Source organism: Dermochelys coriacea, chromosome 1 (genome assembly GCF_009764565.3).
Source record: "Dermochelys coriacea isolate rDerCor1 chromosome 1, rDerCor1.pri.v4, whole genome shotgun sequence".
NCBI classification, from domain to species: domain Eukaryota; kingdom Metazoa; phylum Chordata; order Testudines; family Dermochelyidae; genus Dermochelys; species Dermochelys coriacea.
This window is the reverse complement of record NC_050068.2, coordinates 227,537,087-227,555,326: the sequence shown is the minus strand read 5'-3', so window position 1 is coordinate 227,555,326 and position 18,240 is coordinate 227,537,087. Positions and strand designations below refer to the sequence as shown.

The following is an 18,240-nucleotide window of genomic DNA, read 5'->3' as shown; positions in this document are numbered from 1 at the left end:
GGTAGGAGGTGGAGTCCGGGGGTGATTAGGGATGGGGGTTTCTGGAGGGGGTGGTCAGGGAACAAGGAACGGGGGGCCAAAGCAAGTTGGATATAACGCAGTCTCACCTATAACACGGTGCGATTTTGTTATCTCTTGAGTACCACGTTGTATCGGGTAGAGGTGTACTTTAAGAAATCCTGGGACCTTAATCTGATCACCCCTCTAGCTATGTCGCTAGAATTACAGGAAGGGAACTAGCCTCCTCAGAAGCCCAAGTCCTTTTGCACAGAGTAGAGGATGTTAAATTTATATTGGGAACCCAGACTTGTGAATGTTAGAGTGCTTAAGGGTTTTGAGTTCTTAAGATGCATGTGGAGTAGAAGAGTTTTACAATACTTATCCAAGTTTGGTAGGGACCGTTGCTTTGACTGCTTGAGATATAGATAGAAGTCACTGAGTGGGCTGCTATGCCATTACTGAGGCTTCATAGATAAAGCCAAGTACAGAACTTCTGTTCGAATCACACTTAGTTTCTATATGGGTCAACTTCAGAATTATGTTTCTTGTTATTTAACTTGGAACACTTTGCTTAGTTCCTCGCTGACAGTGTAGGAGCAGTTAGCTACCAGTCAAACAGCACATTCCACTAGATATAAGAATCGGTATTTATAGTGTCAAAATATGTTAAGACCTGCACTTTTGCATCATTTGTAAACAAATTATACTAGCTTATGCAGTTCTCAAAATGTGAAAACTTAGGCCAATAGAAAATGAGAGAAATCTAAAGTTACCAATACGTTTTTGAAACAAATTGTATTAAAGTCCTCCATTTATTCGGTGGTGGTGGTGGTGGTCAGGTTTTGCCTTATAAATGCAACAGCTTGCAGAAAATTGGTGATGACTTATGGCCACACAATCTATATCTAACAGGCCAAGGCCAAAATGAAGGTCACAAGAGTAGTAGTGCAGGCAGTTGCTAATTTGGGATTAACTTCTCCAGCATCAATATTGTGTAACCTTTGTTCTCAAAGAGCTGAATTTCTGAAGTCATTCATTTGCCATAATAAAAATGAAATCAAACTGGATTTGTGAGGAAGGGAAGTAAAATGAATGATATGAGAGAGATGGATGTGAAGGTAGTTTCAAACTTCCAGCTAACCACCCAAAGTGTCTGAAGCCTAGTCCTGTCAAACAACATATCTGGCTTTTTCAGCTTACTTTCTCTTCATACTGGAAAAGTGTTAAAGCACTGTCCCCAAATTGGTCTGCACTGTAACGGATAGCATCATTTTACAATAGTTTTATTTATGGTAGAATCTCTATTTTATGAAGTACTTGGGGATTGAGGAGTTTATAAAATTGAACATCTGAGAATTACAGCAGGCCTGGTACATCAGTTAATCGTTCACTGATATGGTACATAATGAGTGATGACAAATGTTATACAGCATGCCTGATACATTTCTCTGAAAGAAAAGAATTTCTCTATTTTAGGGAACTGCATCTCTTTGCTGCCAAATCACTCTGGCTCTTCAAACCTGTACAGTTGCTTGAATGTCAGCTGAAGGATTGAAGTCACATTTGGCAGCAGAAAGATGATTTGGACAGCAGAAAAATTGTTCATATTACTAGTCATTCATAAGATAAATGCTCATAAAATCAATGTTCCTTTTCCACTATTAAAAACACACTTTCTTCCCTTTTCTCTATCATTTTATTCTCCACTTTTCGTTTGTGAAGCTTTGACTTCTGGGAGCTTGGCAATGTGTTTTATTGTTGGGAGTGGTAGTTGTTGTTGAAGCTGGGAGAGAACAACAGGAAACAAGTCATTCAATGATTGCCTGTTCTGTTTTTTCCCTCTAAAACACGTGCCATTGTTAGAAGACACGATACTGGGCTAGATGGACCATTGGTCTGACCCAGTATGGCCATTCTTGTGTGTTTACAACTGCTGGTACGCAGAAGACTAATACCACTAGTAGGTTTCTTTCCAGGGTATTTTGACCCTGCATGTTCAGACCCTCACCAGGCATTCCACAGTTTGTACTTTTCCTACAGGTGGGAACTTTCTCAGTGGCTAGTGAAGAAGTCCTGAAGAACAGAGCTATTAAGAAAGCAAAGCGCCGAAATGTTGGGTTTGAGGTAACTAACATTTAAGACTAATTATAGTTACACACTCAATCTTTAATACTGAAAAATGTGCCACCTGTGCTCTTTCATGATTATGTATTGTACATTTCCCCTGTAATTTAACTTGTATAGCAAGCTTTTTTTAAAAGTACTATAGTGGACACTATTCAAATACAGAAACCTGCTTGCTGCAGAAGGTATTTTCGGTAACTGTCCACATAGCAATGGTAAGGGTGGAATGGGATATAGACAGTACAAATGCCATGGTCAAAAAAGGATGAAAGTTCTTTAAAACATTTTGAATTTGCACTACAGACAACTAACTAGCATTTCTAAAGACAAAAGAAACCAAGCATTTGAATAGCTTCAGTTTTCCAACAGTGGGAATATTTTGGAGATTTTAATAACAACTTAGTGTTGGAGGAAGGCTGATAAACTTGCCAGTTATTAAGGTTACCAGACATTTCCTGAAATACTCTATTTTCAATTGCTATAACTTTGTTAAACTTTTCACCATTTGGGCTGGGAAATTTCAGCCAAAACGGTTCAGCCATTTATGAGGATGAGGTTAGGGGAAAAAACATTGAATTTTGCTGATGTTAAAAAAAATTCTGGAGACCTTTTCTGGAAACAGGCAGAAGGTATATGTGTAGGAAATAAATTTTCTATGTTTTTATCTGAAATTGTCATTCTAGGTTTCCATGTGCTCAGCAAAGCAGGTTATTAATGGTTCTTCAGTGCAAGATGCATTCTTGTTGTGGGAGTAGATCAAATTGTGTTTTATCAACATTGCTAGTATAATGTTTAATTACTAACATCATGTCTTCCTGTCTGACTTCCACATACTGTACAAAATGTACTTCTTAAAATAGGGCATTTCCCTACTCATTCATTACTAGTCCTGCAGATTTTGTTCTCAAATTTGTCTTCCTATTCTGATGATTTAGTTAGTATGTTAGTTAGTATGAGCTCTTCTGATCCTCTCAAGGTGAGGTGTGTGTACATATAGGCTTGGAAGGATTAGATTTTTATTGGTAAATGTCGATAAACGTCTTTCACCATATGCATGCACCAACGCAAAAGTATTTGTCAATAATACTCAAAATTTACAGATAGTCAAAGTAAGGAAAATGTTGCTTGAAAACAGTTTGATTTAAGGATATTTATTTTGTATATTTTGACGTGATATTGGCAATTTGTGTGTTAATAGTTATAAAGCTTTAAGTTTTGAATCAGCATCTACTGTCGTTAAATAATTGTCTGACCTCCCCTTCCCCCAATTTCCGACAACTATGAAAATTTAAATAGATTTAAAAAATGCTTTAAAAAACCAGATCTATTGAAATTAAAAAAATAGAATTCTGCTAAGCTTAGTTATGTACCTTTGCACTGATATTGTCAGTTGCCTGAGCTAAGGCACAGTAATTCTAAATATTTGTTGAAAACAAAGCATGTATGAACCGGAAGGAAATTGATGTCTGATTTCTGTAAATAGAGTGGTTAGAAAATGATTGTTTGTCAAATGTTGTAAACTACAGAAACGCTAGTACGTGTTTGTTTGTTTTTAGGGATTGGGTACCATTCACAATTTTTTTTTTGTTTTGTTGGAACTGTTTTGCAGTAGTGCTTGATTCATACTAAGTAGATGAAAGCATTTTTGTGGGTGAGGTGCGTATATAACTGGTTTGTATTTTTTTTATTTTATTTTATTTCAGTCTGACAATGGAGGAGCTTTTAAAGGGTTTAAAGGTTTTGTTTTACCTTCTGGAAAAGGAGGTGGTGGCTTCACTGGATTTGGTAATGGTACAGAAATGAAGCCTTTAGGAGGGCTGTCGAATGGAAGCAGTGGTATTTCTAATACTCCCTCTTTCACTAGTGTAAAGACTGCTTCTGAAGCACAGCCTGCATTTGGTAAGTTGACTAATCTTTTATTTGTAAATAAAATAAAATTTATTTGTAAATGAAATTCCAAAGTCATTAATTATTTGTTTAAGCTAAAGTGGTGGTCCAGACTTTAAGTGACAGTTTTTCATTGTAACAGTAAAAGAAAGTTTCAAAAAATTCTATTCTCTGTTGGGTTTCTTACAAAGACTTTAAACAAGTGGGAAGGGCAAGTCATATACTCAGTTTGATGTCCAAATGTGACATTTGGAAACTAATTCATATTTGGCAATAGATTAAGTAGAAGTTAGAGGCTTTCTGGAAAAAAGAATGAATGGGAATGGAAGACTGAAACATGGTATAGCATGCCAAGTTTATGAAATCCTGCTGATAAAATATTTTCATAAATTCCACAATTTAGAGGAATAAAATTCAGTGAAAGTAACCCATCAGATGTGATTGCTTCAGTTGCAACTCTCATTATTGAAAGATGGATCAGATAGTGTTTAGATCTTAAGGGAAGAGATTTAAATGACTTTAAAACTATGCTATTTTTTATTTTGTTATGTATAAAACACATTGCTAATCTACTTAAAATCAAACTGAGCACATTGAGAAATGTTACTTTAAAATACTTATGGATTGCCCACCAGAGCAAAGGGAATTTTCCATTTTTTTTTTATGTAGCCATTATGGTGTTTAATAGTGTTTTCGAAGTAATGTTAAAATCATGATTCTGGCCACCTGATTCTATAATTTTCTAAAATAACTTGTGACAACTACTGAAAACCTATCCATAAATCAGCTACAATAATCTGAAACAGTTTTCTGTACTGCAGTTTCCTATAGGCAAACTTGGAACTAAAGATGATTTGAATCCTATCTTTTGTATATTGTATAAAATACTTTTGGCTCTAGTTTTCTGGAGTCAAACTGACAACTTTTGGGTTTTCATAATGCTTGTATCCTATTTCCTTCTGGTGGTGGTGGGATCATCATTTACCTTTTTCCTTGAATGAAGAGGTAAAACAAATGTTGGCTCTTTGCTCCATAGAAGCTCTAGGTGGAGCTATGGGCATCTTAGCTGAAAACTGCAGGATAATTGATTCCCAAAGCTGTATGATTTTATGCTCTAGTGAATTGACCAGTAAGAGAATGTTTTATAAATAAGATAACTATAATTTTAAATATAGATTGTATATAAACAAAAATACTCATCCTACTCTAGGCTCTTCATTATGGTACTCGTTCAGTTTATTTTGAGATTATATTTTCCAGCACACAGGTCTTGTGGCTTCAGCATTTTTCCAATATTTTGTAAACATGCACATCTTATAGATTCATAGATACTAAGGTCAGAAGGGACCATTCTGATCATCTAGTCTGACCTCCTGCACAGTGCAGGCCACAGAATCTCACCCATGTCTGAGCTATTGAAGTCCCTTAAATCATGGTTTAAAGACTTCAAGGAGCAGAGAAGCCTCCCTCAAGTCAACCATGCCCCCTGCTACAGAGGAAGGCGAAAAACCTCCAGGGCCTCTCCAATCTACCCTGGAGGAAAATTCCTTCCCGACCCCAAATATGGCAATCAGCTAAACCCTGAGCATATAGGCAAGATTCACCAGCCAGATACTACAGAAAATTCTTTCCTGGGTAACTCAGATCCCATCCATCTAATATCCCATCTCAGGGGATTTGGCCTATTTACCCTGAATATTTAAAGATCAATTACTTACCAAAATCCCATTATCCCATCATACCATCTCCTCCATAAACTTATCAAGTAGAATCTTAAAACCAGATAGATCTTTTGCCCCCACTGCTTCCCTTGGAAGGCTATTCCAAAATTTCACTCCTCTGATGGTTAAAAACCTTCGTCTGATTTCAAGTCTAAACTTCCTGGTGGCCAGTTCATACCCATTTGTTCTTGTGTCCACATTGGTGCTGAGCTGAAATAATTCCTCTCCCTCTCCTGTATTTATCCCTCTGATATATTTATAGAGAGCAATCATATCTCCCCTCAACCTTCTTTTAGTTAGGCTAAACAATCTTATAAGATAAATAATCTTATTTTAGGATTGAATTCTTTGCATGTTCTCTGCTGGAAGATGGAACTTTTCATTTTGAAAGATTGGTGGTTCTTCGAGTAGTGTTCATATGGGTGCTCCACTGTAGGTGTATCCACCTTCCTGTGCTTCAGATTGGAGATTTTAGATAGCAGTGCCCGATTGGCCTGCATATGCGCTCTCCCTGTCTTGTGCTCTGTCTCAAGGCTATCTAGCGCTGCACAGGTGAGCCACCCCGAGTTTCTTCTCAACCACTTTTGGCCTGAAATGAAGCATTAGCAGAGTCCAAGTGACAATTTATTTCTGAACTGTATTTCCAGTCGATACTATAGCTAGTAGAGTTTACATTAGATTAATACTATCCTTTTTCCTTTAAATATTTTTTGAGGGGATGGGGGTTTGAAAAGTTATCTCCCTGTCCATACTGATTTGTCATCTCTTCCCCTTTGGGAAGCGAAACCCGGAGAGGCATGGCCGGTTCCCCTGGGTTTAAACGTTTTCTCTCCTGCACAGAAGCTATTCCAGTCAGTAACAGCCATTCACACTGCATTCACTGCCTCAGAGAGTGTCAGGTACCACAGAAGTGTACTTTCTGCCTGAAATTAAAATCCAGGGCAAGAAAAAAAAAAAAACAATCAGCTGAAACCCAGATTTCTCATGATGGAAAGTTCCTTGGACCGCCGCAGAATAACAGTTCCCAACATACCCATCGGTGCCCTCATGACATCACACTCAGGTGGCTTCAAAGAGGAAATCTGGTGATTCTCAGAAAACCTCAAAAAAGAGAGCTTCAAGTCCCCAGACTAAAGAATTGACTAGGGAAAAAAGATCCCTGGCAAAATCGTCCACCGTGATATCGACCAAACTGTGACTGGATACCCATGCAGCTATAGGCTCCTCAGGCATTGAAACTGCGAGTAAGCCTAAAGATCTGAAGGACACAGGCACAGGGACGTCCGTATTGTCAGAGGACAGGAGCGGTAGGGGGCGCACTAGCTCTTCTAAAATGTCACTGCTGGAGTCGAGAGCCTCAGTACCAAAAGACTAGAGCACCTTCTTCTGTGGTTTGAGTGGCCAGAAGACTACAGGTACTGTTGACTTCCTTGACAACGATGGTCCCCTCTCTGCAGACTTTAATGGTACTGATTGCTACCACGGTATCACAGGAATTCCATTTCTCCAAAGACCTATTGGTTTCAGAAACACCTGAATCCCCATTAGTTGGTACTGGCATCACTGCAGTACCAATTACATCTTGATCCCCTGAATTCCCCACGGTACTAAGACACTCACCATCAGCCTCCTTGTCTGTTCCACCTCTATCTAGTGAAGAAGAGGAGGATGACTGATATATATTCAGTCTCAGTGCAAAGCTCCCCAGGGTAATGTCAACAGACCAGTCACCTAGAAATGGTCACAGAGCCACAGTATCAGTATGACAGACAAGGCCTATCCGCTTGGTATGGACACCCATGCCCTTCTCACCACCCCAGTGACTGTACTGAGTCCCATGGGCAACCTATAGATACCAGTTCTCTAGGATCTCAAGAGTTTTCCTCTATCCTGATGTGAGACAATCTTCCTCAGCTTCCCTTTCTAGACCCCCCAGATCTTTTTTTGGAACAGGAACTTTTGAGGACCAGGAAGCAGACTGGACAAGGAGATTCCTCCAGCAGCAAATATCTCCTCATCCTCTGCAGATGAAGCCATTATACCTCCATCACCAACCATGGTAGATTATGTCAAACGTTCTCAGGAGCTCACCAAGAGAGTAGTGGACTCACTTCAGATCCCCCTCGAAGAAGGGAAGGCGTCATTAGCTGATATTGCCCTTCCTATCAACAAGGCCTTACTAGACCCAGCCAAAACATCTGGCAAACACCAGCCATAATACTGCCCACATGTAAAAGGGCCGATTTAAAAAAAATATATATATGTCCCCTCTAAAGATGTGGACTCTATTTTCCCACCCACACCCAAATTCTCTTGTGGTAGATGCTGTAAATGAACATGGTACCACACTAAATCAACACCAAATGACAAGGACTGGAAAGACTGGACTTATCTGGCAGGAAATTGTACTCCTCAGCAACCCTACAATTTAGGATAGTATTTCACCACGAGGGCCTGATAATTAGCAATCATATAAATTATTTGAAACTCAGTGTGTCTACTGAATATCTCCCAAATGATCAGAGAGAGCCATACCAAGCCATCATTGCTGATCATCAGCTTCTAGCAAGATTATAGACCCCATTAGACGTGGCTGAGATGGCTGCCAGCTCCATATCTACAGCAGTGGTAATGAGGAGAGCTTTGTGGCTTCACCTTTCTAGCCTCCCAAGAGAAGTCCAAAACGACTGTGAAGGACCTTCCATTTAAAGGATTCAAACTCTGCGGAAAAACAGATGAATCCCTCCACACACTAAAAGATTCCAGAGCCACGTTGTGTTCTCTGGGGATCTATACACCTGTACAGAAAAGGAAATACAGTAAATCTCAGACATCACAAAGGTCCTAGCCCGCTCAGTTCCCTCCACCCCAGAGACACTAGAAACCCCCAGTGGAAGAGACAACTGCTGCAGAAACCAAGACTGACAACAGACCAAACCTCAACTTCACAACCATCAATGTTGAAACATTAGTTTTGATGCATAGGTCAAGGGCCCGAGCTACCACCCCACCCCCATGATCAATTGTTGCAAAACTCGAATAATCTAATCCTTTTGGACGCGATCTCGTTGGGTTGGTTTTGTTTTGTTTTTGTTTTGTTTTTTTGACCAAATTGGGAAAAGATATCAGACAAGTAGATACTGGAAATCATCTCCAATGGTTAATTCCATCCCCCTTCCTTATTTACCTACCTACCTCTCTGTCCCCCTTCAGGGATCCTTCTCATGAGCAACTGTTAAGACAGGAAATAAACCCTCTCCTAAATCTCAGTGCTGTAGAACCAGTTCCCAGTCAGCACAGAGGTAAGGGTTTCGATTCAAATACTATCTGGTCCCGAAAAAGAACAGAGAATGGAGACTCATTCTGGATCTGAGATCACTCAACAGATATGTAAAGACACAATGATTCAGTATGGTTACATTAGCAGCAATAATTCCATCTCTGCACCAGGGAGACTGGTTCTCGGCCCTCGACCTACAAGATGCTTATTTAAATATGATCCAGCCATCCCACAATAGGTTTCGGAGATTCCTCTTTGGTCAAGACCATTTTCACTACAGGGTACTTCCATTCAGCCTATCATTTGTACCTAGGATGTTCTTAAAGAACCTGTCTGTTGTAGCAGCATGTCTTTGCAAACTAGGAATTGTGATATCCATATGTAGATGACTGCCAATGCCTACTCCAGGCATGATCCTTTGGTGGCCTATCAGCCATGCAAAATACTGTAAATATATTCATGCAGCTGGGCCTAAAAATTGAATGTTCAAAAATCAACTCTAACTCAGTACAACATCTAGAATTCATAGGAGCCTATCTAGATGCAGTGAAGGCCAAAGCCTTTCTCCCACTACAAAGGTTCAACACCTTAACTGTCTTAAATCAACACAATCCAGGCCAGCCCGCAGTCCTCAGCCAGAAATTGCCTACAACTACTGGAGTACATGGTGGCAGGCACCTTTTGTAATAAGTCACACAAGATCCCACATGCATTTCCTTCAAGCATGGCTCAAAATGGTATATGTACCAAACGGCGAGAGACTGAACAAACTGCTGTCCAGTCCTGTTCTTTCTTCTCTTGCCCCCCCCCCCATCCCCGGACCTCCTGGGTGGGGGGAGAGGTGACCCTCCCCTGGACCTGCTGCGGCCAGGGAAGAGGCGCCTATCCTATGGCCCCAGCCCTGGAGCTGCTGTGGGGAGTCCTCTCTCTCCCTGCCGTAGCCCCAGGACAGCCTGCATCCCAAACTCCTCCCCTCAGCTGGAGCCCTCACTCCTCCTGCACCCCCAAATCCCTTATTCCCAGCCCCACCTCAGAGCCTGCGCTCCCCCAGCCAGAGTCATCACCCCCCTGCACCCCAACCCTCTGCCCCAGCGCTGATCCCCCTCCCACACGCCAAACCCCACAGCCCCACCCCTGCCGCATGAATTTTATGTTCACCAATATGGAGGTTGCGTCACACATCACCTCCATATTGGTGTACGTAACTAAATTCTTTCTGCACATATGTGAGGAAAAATCAGAGGGAACACTGCTCCAGAGGCAATCCTTGCAAATTACCTGTAAGCAAGCCTAACTTCAATACCAGGCAAATCGGCCCTAGATATTAGAAGAGCTCTCGTGTTCTAGACAGGACTAAACAATTCCGTTAGTCAGCCTAACTATTCATGGCTGCTGCAATCAGGATGAAAGGTCTCCCAGTCTCTTCACAAAGAATTTTATCGTGGAGAGCTTCCAGTATTCATGTATGTTCTGATCTGGCTGGCATTTCTCCACTGAGCAAAATAACTGCATATTCTACAAGTTTGCAAGAGGCCTCAGTGTCATTTTTCATGCAGGTCCCTATCCAGGACAGTGGTAGAACAGCAGTCTGGTCTTTGGTGCACACCTTCGCATCCCATTATGCCATCACTCAGCACTCTAGAGACTATGCTAAATGTGGACAAGTTGTATCCCAGTGTGTGTGTACATAAGCTCCAATCCCTGCTCCTACTTTACAGCTTGAGTCAGAGTGGAATGCCCATGTGCAGTAACTAAAAAAAAAAATGCTTACTAACCTTCTGTAACTGTTCCTGAAGATGTTTTGCATATGTACATTCCCTAGCCTGCCCTCCTACCCCTCTGCATTGGAATTGTCAGGCAAGAAGAAACGGAGTGGACTCTGGAGCAGCTGGGCAACAGTGGTGTATGACAGCAGAGGGCTCTTGACCTGCCCAACAGGTGCCACTGAGGGGAAAATGTCCTATGACTGTGTGCAGGGTGTGCACACTAAGCTTGGAATGGACATATGTAACACATCTTGAAGAACAGTTACAGAAGGATAGTAACCTTTTTATTTTCCCCTAATCCCTTGTGTTAGATACAGAAGAAAGAAATGCTTTTGTTAAAATAACTTTAACCTAAGTCACAGACTGGAAATGATGAATGCTTGAAATTTAGCATGGACTTAGTCTGCTCTGATAAATGCCTTTATTTAGAGTTATGATCAATTAAAAAAACAAACCTTCTGAACGTGCTCATTTGGCATGCTTTAAGCAAAAATTAATCTTATTGTGAGATCACTATGGAGTCCCTCTAAATTCCTGCTCAAACAAGACAAAGATATGATTTACTACACTCTGGTTGCTCTAAAACAAGTGGCATAGGACAATTTGTTAAATTTACTTCAATGAAACACTCAAAGATTATCTGATTTTTTTCAGAGTAGCAGCCGTGTTAGTCTGTATTCGCAAAAAGAAAAGGAGTACTTGTGGCACCTTAGAGACTAACAAATTTTTTTATCACTGCAGCATTTGTCTTTGTCATGTTCTAAAAGATTGTAAATTCTAGATTTTTTTAACTTTACAAATAGCTTTCTGTTGTAAAAGTATAATTATTACCCTGTAATATTATTATTATTGCCCTGTTACAAGCTTTGCTGAAAATCTTTGTGGCAAATAGCAGTAAAAGGTGGGAAAGTTCAGTTGAAAATCTTTTGAATATTAAAGCTATAAAACAGGTAATTAGATTCTCTTGAAGAGAAAAATATATAAAAGCTAAAGTTGTTCAAAAGCAAAGTTAAGTTGCCTGTACTGAACGTATTCAGTATTTTATATCCCTGCCTTTCTGATTTAAGGGACTGATCTGGCTCATTGAAGTGAATGACAGATCTTTTGACTTCAATGAGAACAGATTCAGAGTGTGACTATAACTACTGTATGTATAACATTGTGAAATATGCAGTTGTGCAAGATAGCAATATTTACTTGGCTGTGTATAACTTCTGCATTTCCTGATTTTAAATGTGCATATTTAAACTTGTAATAGCTTGGGTCTTTTTATTAGCTAATCATGTTGCATGCAGCAGATAAGTGACTGAAAACTAACCTATACCTAGAATCTTCCCTTGTATTTCTCTACACTTTGCTTTGGGGTTTTTGGGGGGGGGGGCAGGGGTGGTAGTATACTTTGTTTAGCCTTATTAATTCTATTGGTTTTTTTTGGAATTTTTGCCTCTTACCTTTAATCACTAGCCATACAATTTTGAAACTCCAGACTGCAAACACACTAGGCCTGTTTTAAAGCATTATCTGTTTATTTGTACTGCTCCACCTTTTCTTTTCCCTTGGCTCTTAAATATTGTGGTGATATAGATTAAATTGAGCTCACAGAGAGGGCTAGTTGAGCAAGAACGTAGATGATTTGATATATAAACTTTGAAGAAAGTATCTTCCAGATCACTTTTTTTTTTTAAATGACTCTTACTTTTTTCAATAGGATCCGTGACATCAAATGGTCCCACTACCACATTGATTGAGAAAAAGGCTTCAGGCACAAAAGCTAATGGTGGCAGTCAACAATCCTCATCCTCTGGTTACAGTCAAAGTAAAATGTGCAGCTCTAGCGTTTATCACAAACAGTTAGCAGCTCTAAACTGTTCTGTGCGTGACTGGATAGTAAAGCATGTAAACACAAATCCCCTCTGTGATCTGACACCCATATTTAGAGACTATGAGAAATATTTGGCAAGCATTGAACAACATCATGGAAGCAGTAGTGACAGTGGCTCTGAAAATGAAAGTAACAAAACAACTGGAACTCAGTCTGTTCCTACGTTTGGGACTTCAAAACTTCAGCAAGGATCAACGTTTTTGTTTAACAGCAACAAAACTGAGGATGAATCAGACAAGAAAACCGAATCTACATCGGAAAAGAACAGGGAATCACCATTAGGAGCTGCATCAAATATCTCATTTAATTTTGGCAAGAATGTTGATAGTTCTGTTTTGGGTTCCCTTGGTTCTGGCACATTAACTAGTTTTTCATTGTCCCCTGGGAATTCGGGTGTATTTGGAAAAGATGCAAACCAGGGAAAGTCTGTCTCCACACTTTCCACCAGGGTATTGGAAGCTCAGACAGAAAGTGGAAGTAGTGAGGATAAAGGTAAATATTGATTTTTGATAAATTGAACTTTTAGCTAATGATAGGTTTTGAATGTGGGGATGTAACTTAATATTCCAAGGCTGCTTCGTAGTGAGCTATTAAGGTTGACAAGGGCTTGTATAGGTTTATTCACCTTTTTTGCTCTTTTATATTTTCAGTACTGAACAATTGCAGAACTTTGCCTCTAATCTTGAATTTCTGTTTTGCTGTCATGACTGTAAAACTGTAAATTTTAAGTGGATTTATACATTTTAATAGCATTTTTTCAGTATTATATAAGCAATTTATTTGCCTACACAACTATTGAAATTTTATGATTAAAAATCTTACTCGTGTTCATCCAGAATTTTAACCAAATTTATAAATCAACAGAGGATCTGGATTATTCTGTCAGATTAGTATATACTAAAAAGTGCACATTTCTCCCTGCAATGTGATAAGTATAATCACTGATGAAATTTAATTACATTGTAATCTCTAGCTCAAATTAAACCAAATGTAACTTAAACTGTACTGGAACCTGCCTATCTAATTAAAGGGACTGTAAACCCACCCCATCCCCACCATCCTTAAAGGAAGGATCCCTTTTATCTGTTTTAAACACTACTCCACATAATTACAAGTAATGGCGCACAAACGTAGTGTGGTCCATAGCGTCATTTTTATAACAGTGCTGAATTTTAAATAGCACTGTCAAATACTGATTAAACTGTCATGCAAAAGTGTTTTATGTGTGAAGTTGGTAATTGGAGTACTCTTGGTTCCCTATACCTTACTTTTTCTGGAACAAAATGACTAGTGATTAGTACTGTGAAAATATTTATAAATGTTTCCGTTGTAAACTCTGTCCACCCATGTCTATCTTTTGAGGTTTAATATAGGAGGTGGAACGCTATTTGCTTATACACACCATTTCAGTCTGTGCTTATATAAAAGTTACATAATCTAGGACTTGGAGTGGTGCGGGGGGGAGGAACAACTCACTAGAGAGGAGTGGGAGGTAGCTTCCCTTGCAGGTGTGGTGGGGAAAGGCCCCAAAACTTCAGTATCTGTGGAATGTAAACTTTTCAACAAAACTAAGTTTCTGATCTTTCTGAAAGTGAACCAACTACACAGTGGTACATTAAAGCCTTCAAGCAGTTTCAGTCCCACAGCAGCACCCAGTAGCTTTGTCAAGCAGCTGCAGAATGAAACTAAAAAAATTCTGGTCAGTTTCGCTGCTCTGTCCCTAAGTATTTAGGGATCAGTAAAACTACAAAAGATCTTGTCAGTTTCCTTCAGCTGCTGTTTAGAAAAGTTGTGAGTAGCAGCAGAGGCAGGCAGGGCATCCTGGTAGAATTCCTAGCAAGTGTGGGGGGGTGGAAAGAGTCTGAGCTCTTACCCATTTTTAATCTGTTGTCTCTTGATATCATTGGTGTAGCTCTCCTCCCCCGACTTAACCCTAGAATACTTTAAGCGCTCCATATAATTTGTTTTATTGGGGGAAAAACTACTCATGAATATCTCTTTACTTTCAAACTAAACCTCCCAACCAAAAAAAAAAATTTTTAACCAACCTTATAATTAAATAGCTGCTATTCAAATTTACAAAAATGAGTATGCAGATCAGAATGATCCTAACTGCATTTAGCTGGTGTAGCTGTGAAAACACTAGACTTACTGATCACAGAAGGTTTCTTATAGTTGTCTTACCTCCAAGACACAAATCAATTTAAAATAATTTGACAGTCTTGGGACTGTATATGTGCACTCTAAATATGTATGTTTGTGTATTATCAATAATACAGTGCAAGGAAAACAGTATTTTTTTAAGTGGTACCTGCGCAAAGTTGTTTTGGGTTGTATTAAACCATTCCTTTGTTTAAGGAGGAGGAGAAGAGGAGGAGGAGCCGCCAAAAGCAATTGTTAATGAGGTAAAGGAAGATGATGCCTTCTACTCAAAGAAGTGAGTGGTCATTTTTAATGTTTACAAGTCATAGTGGATAAAAATCATGACTTTTTTTTTAAAAAATTTCAATTTTTTTTTAAAATTGAAATCGTTGGTTTTTATTTACATGTTGCAAGTTCTATACATTCTTCCTATTCTACAGTCCTGAATTGCTGAAATTGATGTTTTCGTCTTTTTTTTTTTTTTTAGTTTAATTGTTAGAACTTCAGATTTTTTACTTTTTTTTTTTTTTTCCTGTGAAGTTTCGTCTGAGCTCATCTATGTGGAATGTCTAGGGTCTTATTAACATCCTTACTGTGAGAACACCTATTCAAACAAAATTGATGAGCAAAAGTTTGTGCTCTATTTGCAACTGACACTGCGTTCTGATATATTGCATTTCCACAGCTCAAGAAAGCTGAAATACTTTGACCAGCTATATTCCTCCATTAGGTTTTGCAATTTGAAGTCAGAGACTTGTTCTCCTAAGTCACTTAGGTCCTTTTGACAATCCCTCCCAGAGGAGACTGGGCATAGGAGTCTAAAGTTAGACTCCTTGTTTTTAAAAATTTTTGTCTGTATATGAAATAATTCATAATATTTAAGGTATTTTAAGTCTAAATAACTTTTCATTAACACGGAACCAAACTTGTTTCGGATTCAGACTTTAAGCTTCTTAAAAGAAGTGTTTAATCAAAATACAGTTTTAGTGCCTGATGCTCCAAATGCTTGCTTAATGTTTAACTTTAAGCACGTGTGTCGTCCCACTGACATAAAAGGAACTGTTCATGTGAGTACCATGTACCATATTAAATCTTTGCAGGATTGGGGCTTTAAATTTAAATATTTTGAAGCAAGGTTTACAAAGTACACAAGATCTTGTTTTAGGATAACAGTTTCTACATTTTAATTTAGTATATTGCAAACTCTGGGGTTTTGACTTTAACCATTAATATTTTCAAGTTAAGCTCTCCCATTTTTGAACCTTTTGCTTTGTGGTCCTACTAAAATTTATTTTTATGCTTTAACTTGCGACCCCATAGTGCGTAATGCTGACTGTTTTTCCCCAGTTTTGCGGTAAAATTAGCGTTTCAAATAATGGCCAAGAGTTTTATGTATTAAAATCTGTATTATTTAACTGCTTTTCTCAGGTCTTTATTTTATATAACATATGGTCATTTGGCTTGCACTTCATATACCATAAATTGGTGTCCTTGTTTGAAACTAGTGTCTTGCATATTTGATTTTATTTTGTTGAAGAGTGAGATCAGCTATCACAGATGTTTACCGAATGGGACTTAGGTAGCTCTTTCTTGCCAAGTTTTCAGTGGCCTTGTCTACACTACAGGGAAAATTCAATCTAAGCTATGCAATTGGTGTTAACGTGAATAGTGTAACTCAAATCGATGTAGCTTAGATCTACTTATTGTGGGGTCCACACTAGGCGACGTCTATGGGAGACATTGTCCCATTGACTCCCCCTACTCTTCTCTATCTGGTGGAGTACAGGAGTCGACAGGAGAGTGATATGCGGTTGATTTAGTGGGTCTTCACTAGACCAGCTAAATCAACCGCCAATGCATCAGTCGCCGCTCCTCAATCCCCTGGTAAGTGTAGACAAGCCCAGTATCTTCATAAAACTTCCAAAACTATTCAGATTTTCCATAGCCTTATTTTTCATAAAGTTTTAACTTAAAATGCTTTGTCCTTTGTTATAATAGTCAAAATGTCACACCTTTTTTTGAGCATCTTTCAAATGTTGATAGTCAACATTTATACTTAAAGCCTAAATGACACACTTTCTTCCTGAAACAACATTAATACAGACAGCTTACCCGTGCTATGGGATCTATCATCCGGGTAGTTACATTATTTAGGTTCTTACTGCATTTTGTTGTGATCTGGGAGACTGGACATGTGAGGGGGGGGGTTGTTTTGTTTTTTTTCTATTCTCAAATTATCCGGTTTAAATTATTTAAAGGACTTAACAGTAGATCAAATCCTCCATTGTGTACTATCGGGGAGATTTTTTAAATTTGTTTATATATCTGCACATGCTCTCTGACTTATTTTATAGATGCAAACTGTTCTACAAAAAAGATAATGAATTTAAAGAAAAGGGTGTAGGAACACTGCATTTAAAACCTGCAGGAAATGAAAAAACTCAACTGTTGGTGCGAGCAGACACCAATTTAGGTATGTAACTTTCTTCTGAGTCTGTCTTGCTGGTCCTAATAATGCTCTATTTTTCTAAAGAATCCAGTGCTTTCACTGTAACTATCTCTTATTTGAGTACTTGTACATATTGAGCACACAAGTGTATGCATTTTTTAGTGTGTGATTGTCACAGTTCAGAGCAACTGCACCCGCTTTCCCCCTCATGGTCCACTAAACGCACCCATCCTAGGCTTCCAGCTCCTCAGCCGTCACCACTTAGGTAGAGACTTGCATGTGTCTTCCTCCTGACCGGCTGCACAGTTCTCCCTGCCTACACAGTGATATTCCCAGCAAGCCAGATTACCTAAAAAACCCAGCATCTGCATTTTGCTTCTGCTTTGAAGGCTATGAATAGCAGTAATTGCCAACCATTAGAAGTAACTACACAGCCCTTTATAAACAAGCACATTTATTCTTAAGGTGAAAGCATTACAGAGAAAATGTTAATAATAATAATAAAAAAACTACATGCATACTAATACCTTTTTACCAGAGATTACCTCCCAGCTGCAACAGGGTCTCTACTAGAATGCAGTCCTCCAGACCTTACGAGGGGGGTTTTGTATGGTTATAAGTCTGTAACAGCCTTAGCTCAGAACTAGCACACCAATGAATGGATTAGTTTGTCCATTATACAGCTTGGGTCTTTGATCTTGAGACCCTGGGAACAGCTAATCAGCAGATAATGGTCCTATCCTCAGGGCATAGCTTCAAAAGTCTGGGTTTTTGCATAACTGAAGGTGGGGAATTTGCATTCAGCTCCCCCTAGAGATTCCCCAGGCAAACCACTTGACACTGTCAAAAAAAAATCCATTTCTGTCTGGTATATTGTTCAATACTTAAACATAACAGTCCTTTGAAGTTCATATCACTTTCCAGGGTTCGCATCATGTTCCCCCCCCCGCGAGAGGTTACCTACAATCTTGGACCACCACAATATATAA

General features: G+C 39.1%; 1 protein-coding gene across 3 annotated transcripts in view; it reads left to right on the top strand.

Moving 5' to 3' along the window:
• Positions 1-18,240, top strand: part of NUP50 (nucleoporin 50) — a 35,199-nt gene that overhangs the window by 12,343 nt on the left and 4,616 nt on the right. For 2 of the 3 annotated variants that reach the window (XM_038374831.2, XM_038374822.2), the window contains exons 3-7: positions 2,041-2,124; positions 3,828-4,023; positions 12,487-13,152; positions 15,019-15,097; positions 17,157-17,275. In XM_038374831.2, coding sequence (XP_038230759.1) covers positions 2,041-2,124; positions 3,828-4,023; positions 12,487-13,152; positions 15,019-15,097; positions 17,157-17,275 — 1,144 coding nt within the window. The remainder of the gene's footprint in view (positions 1-2,040; positions 2,125-3,827; positions 4,024-12,486; positions 13,153-15,018; positions 15,098-17,156; positions 17,276-18,240) is intronic. The other variant, XM_043515390.1, reaches the window with a different exon arrangement.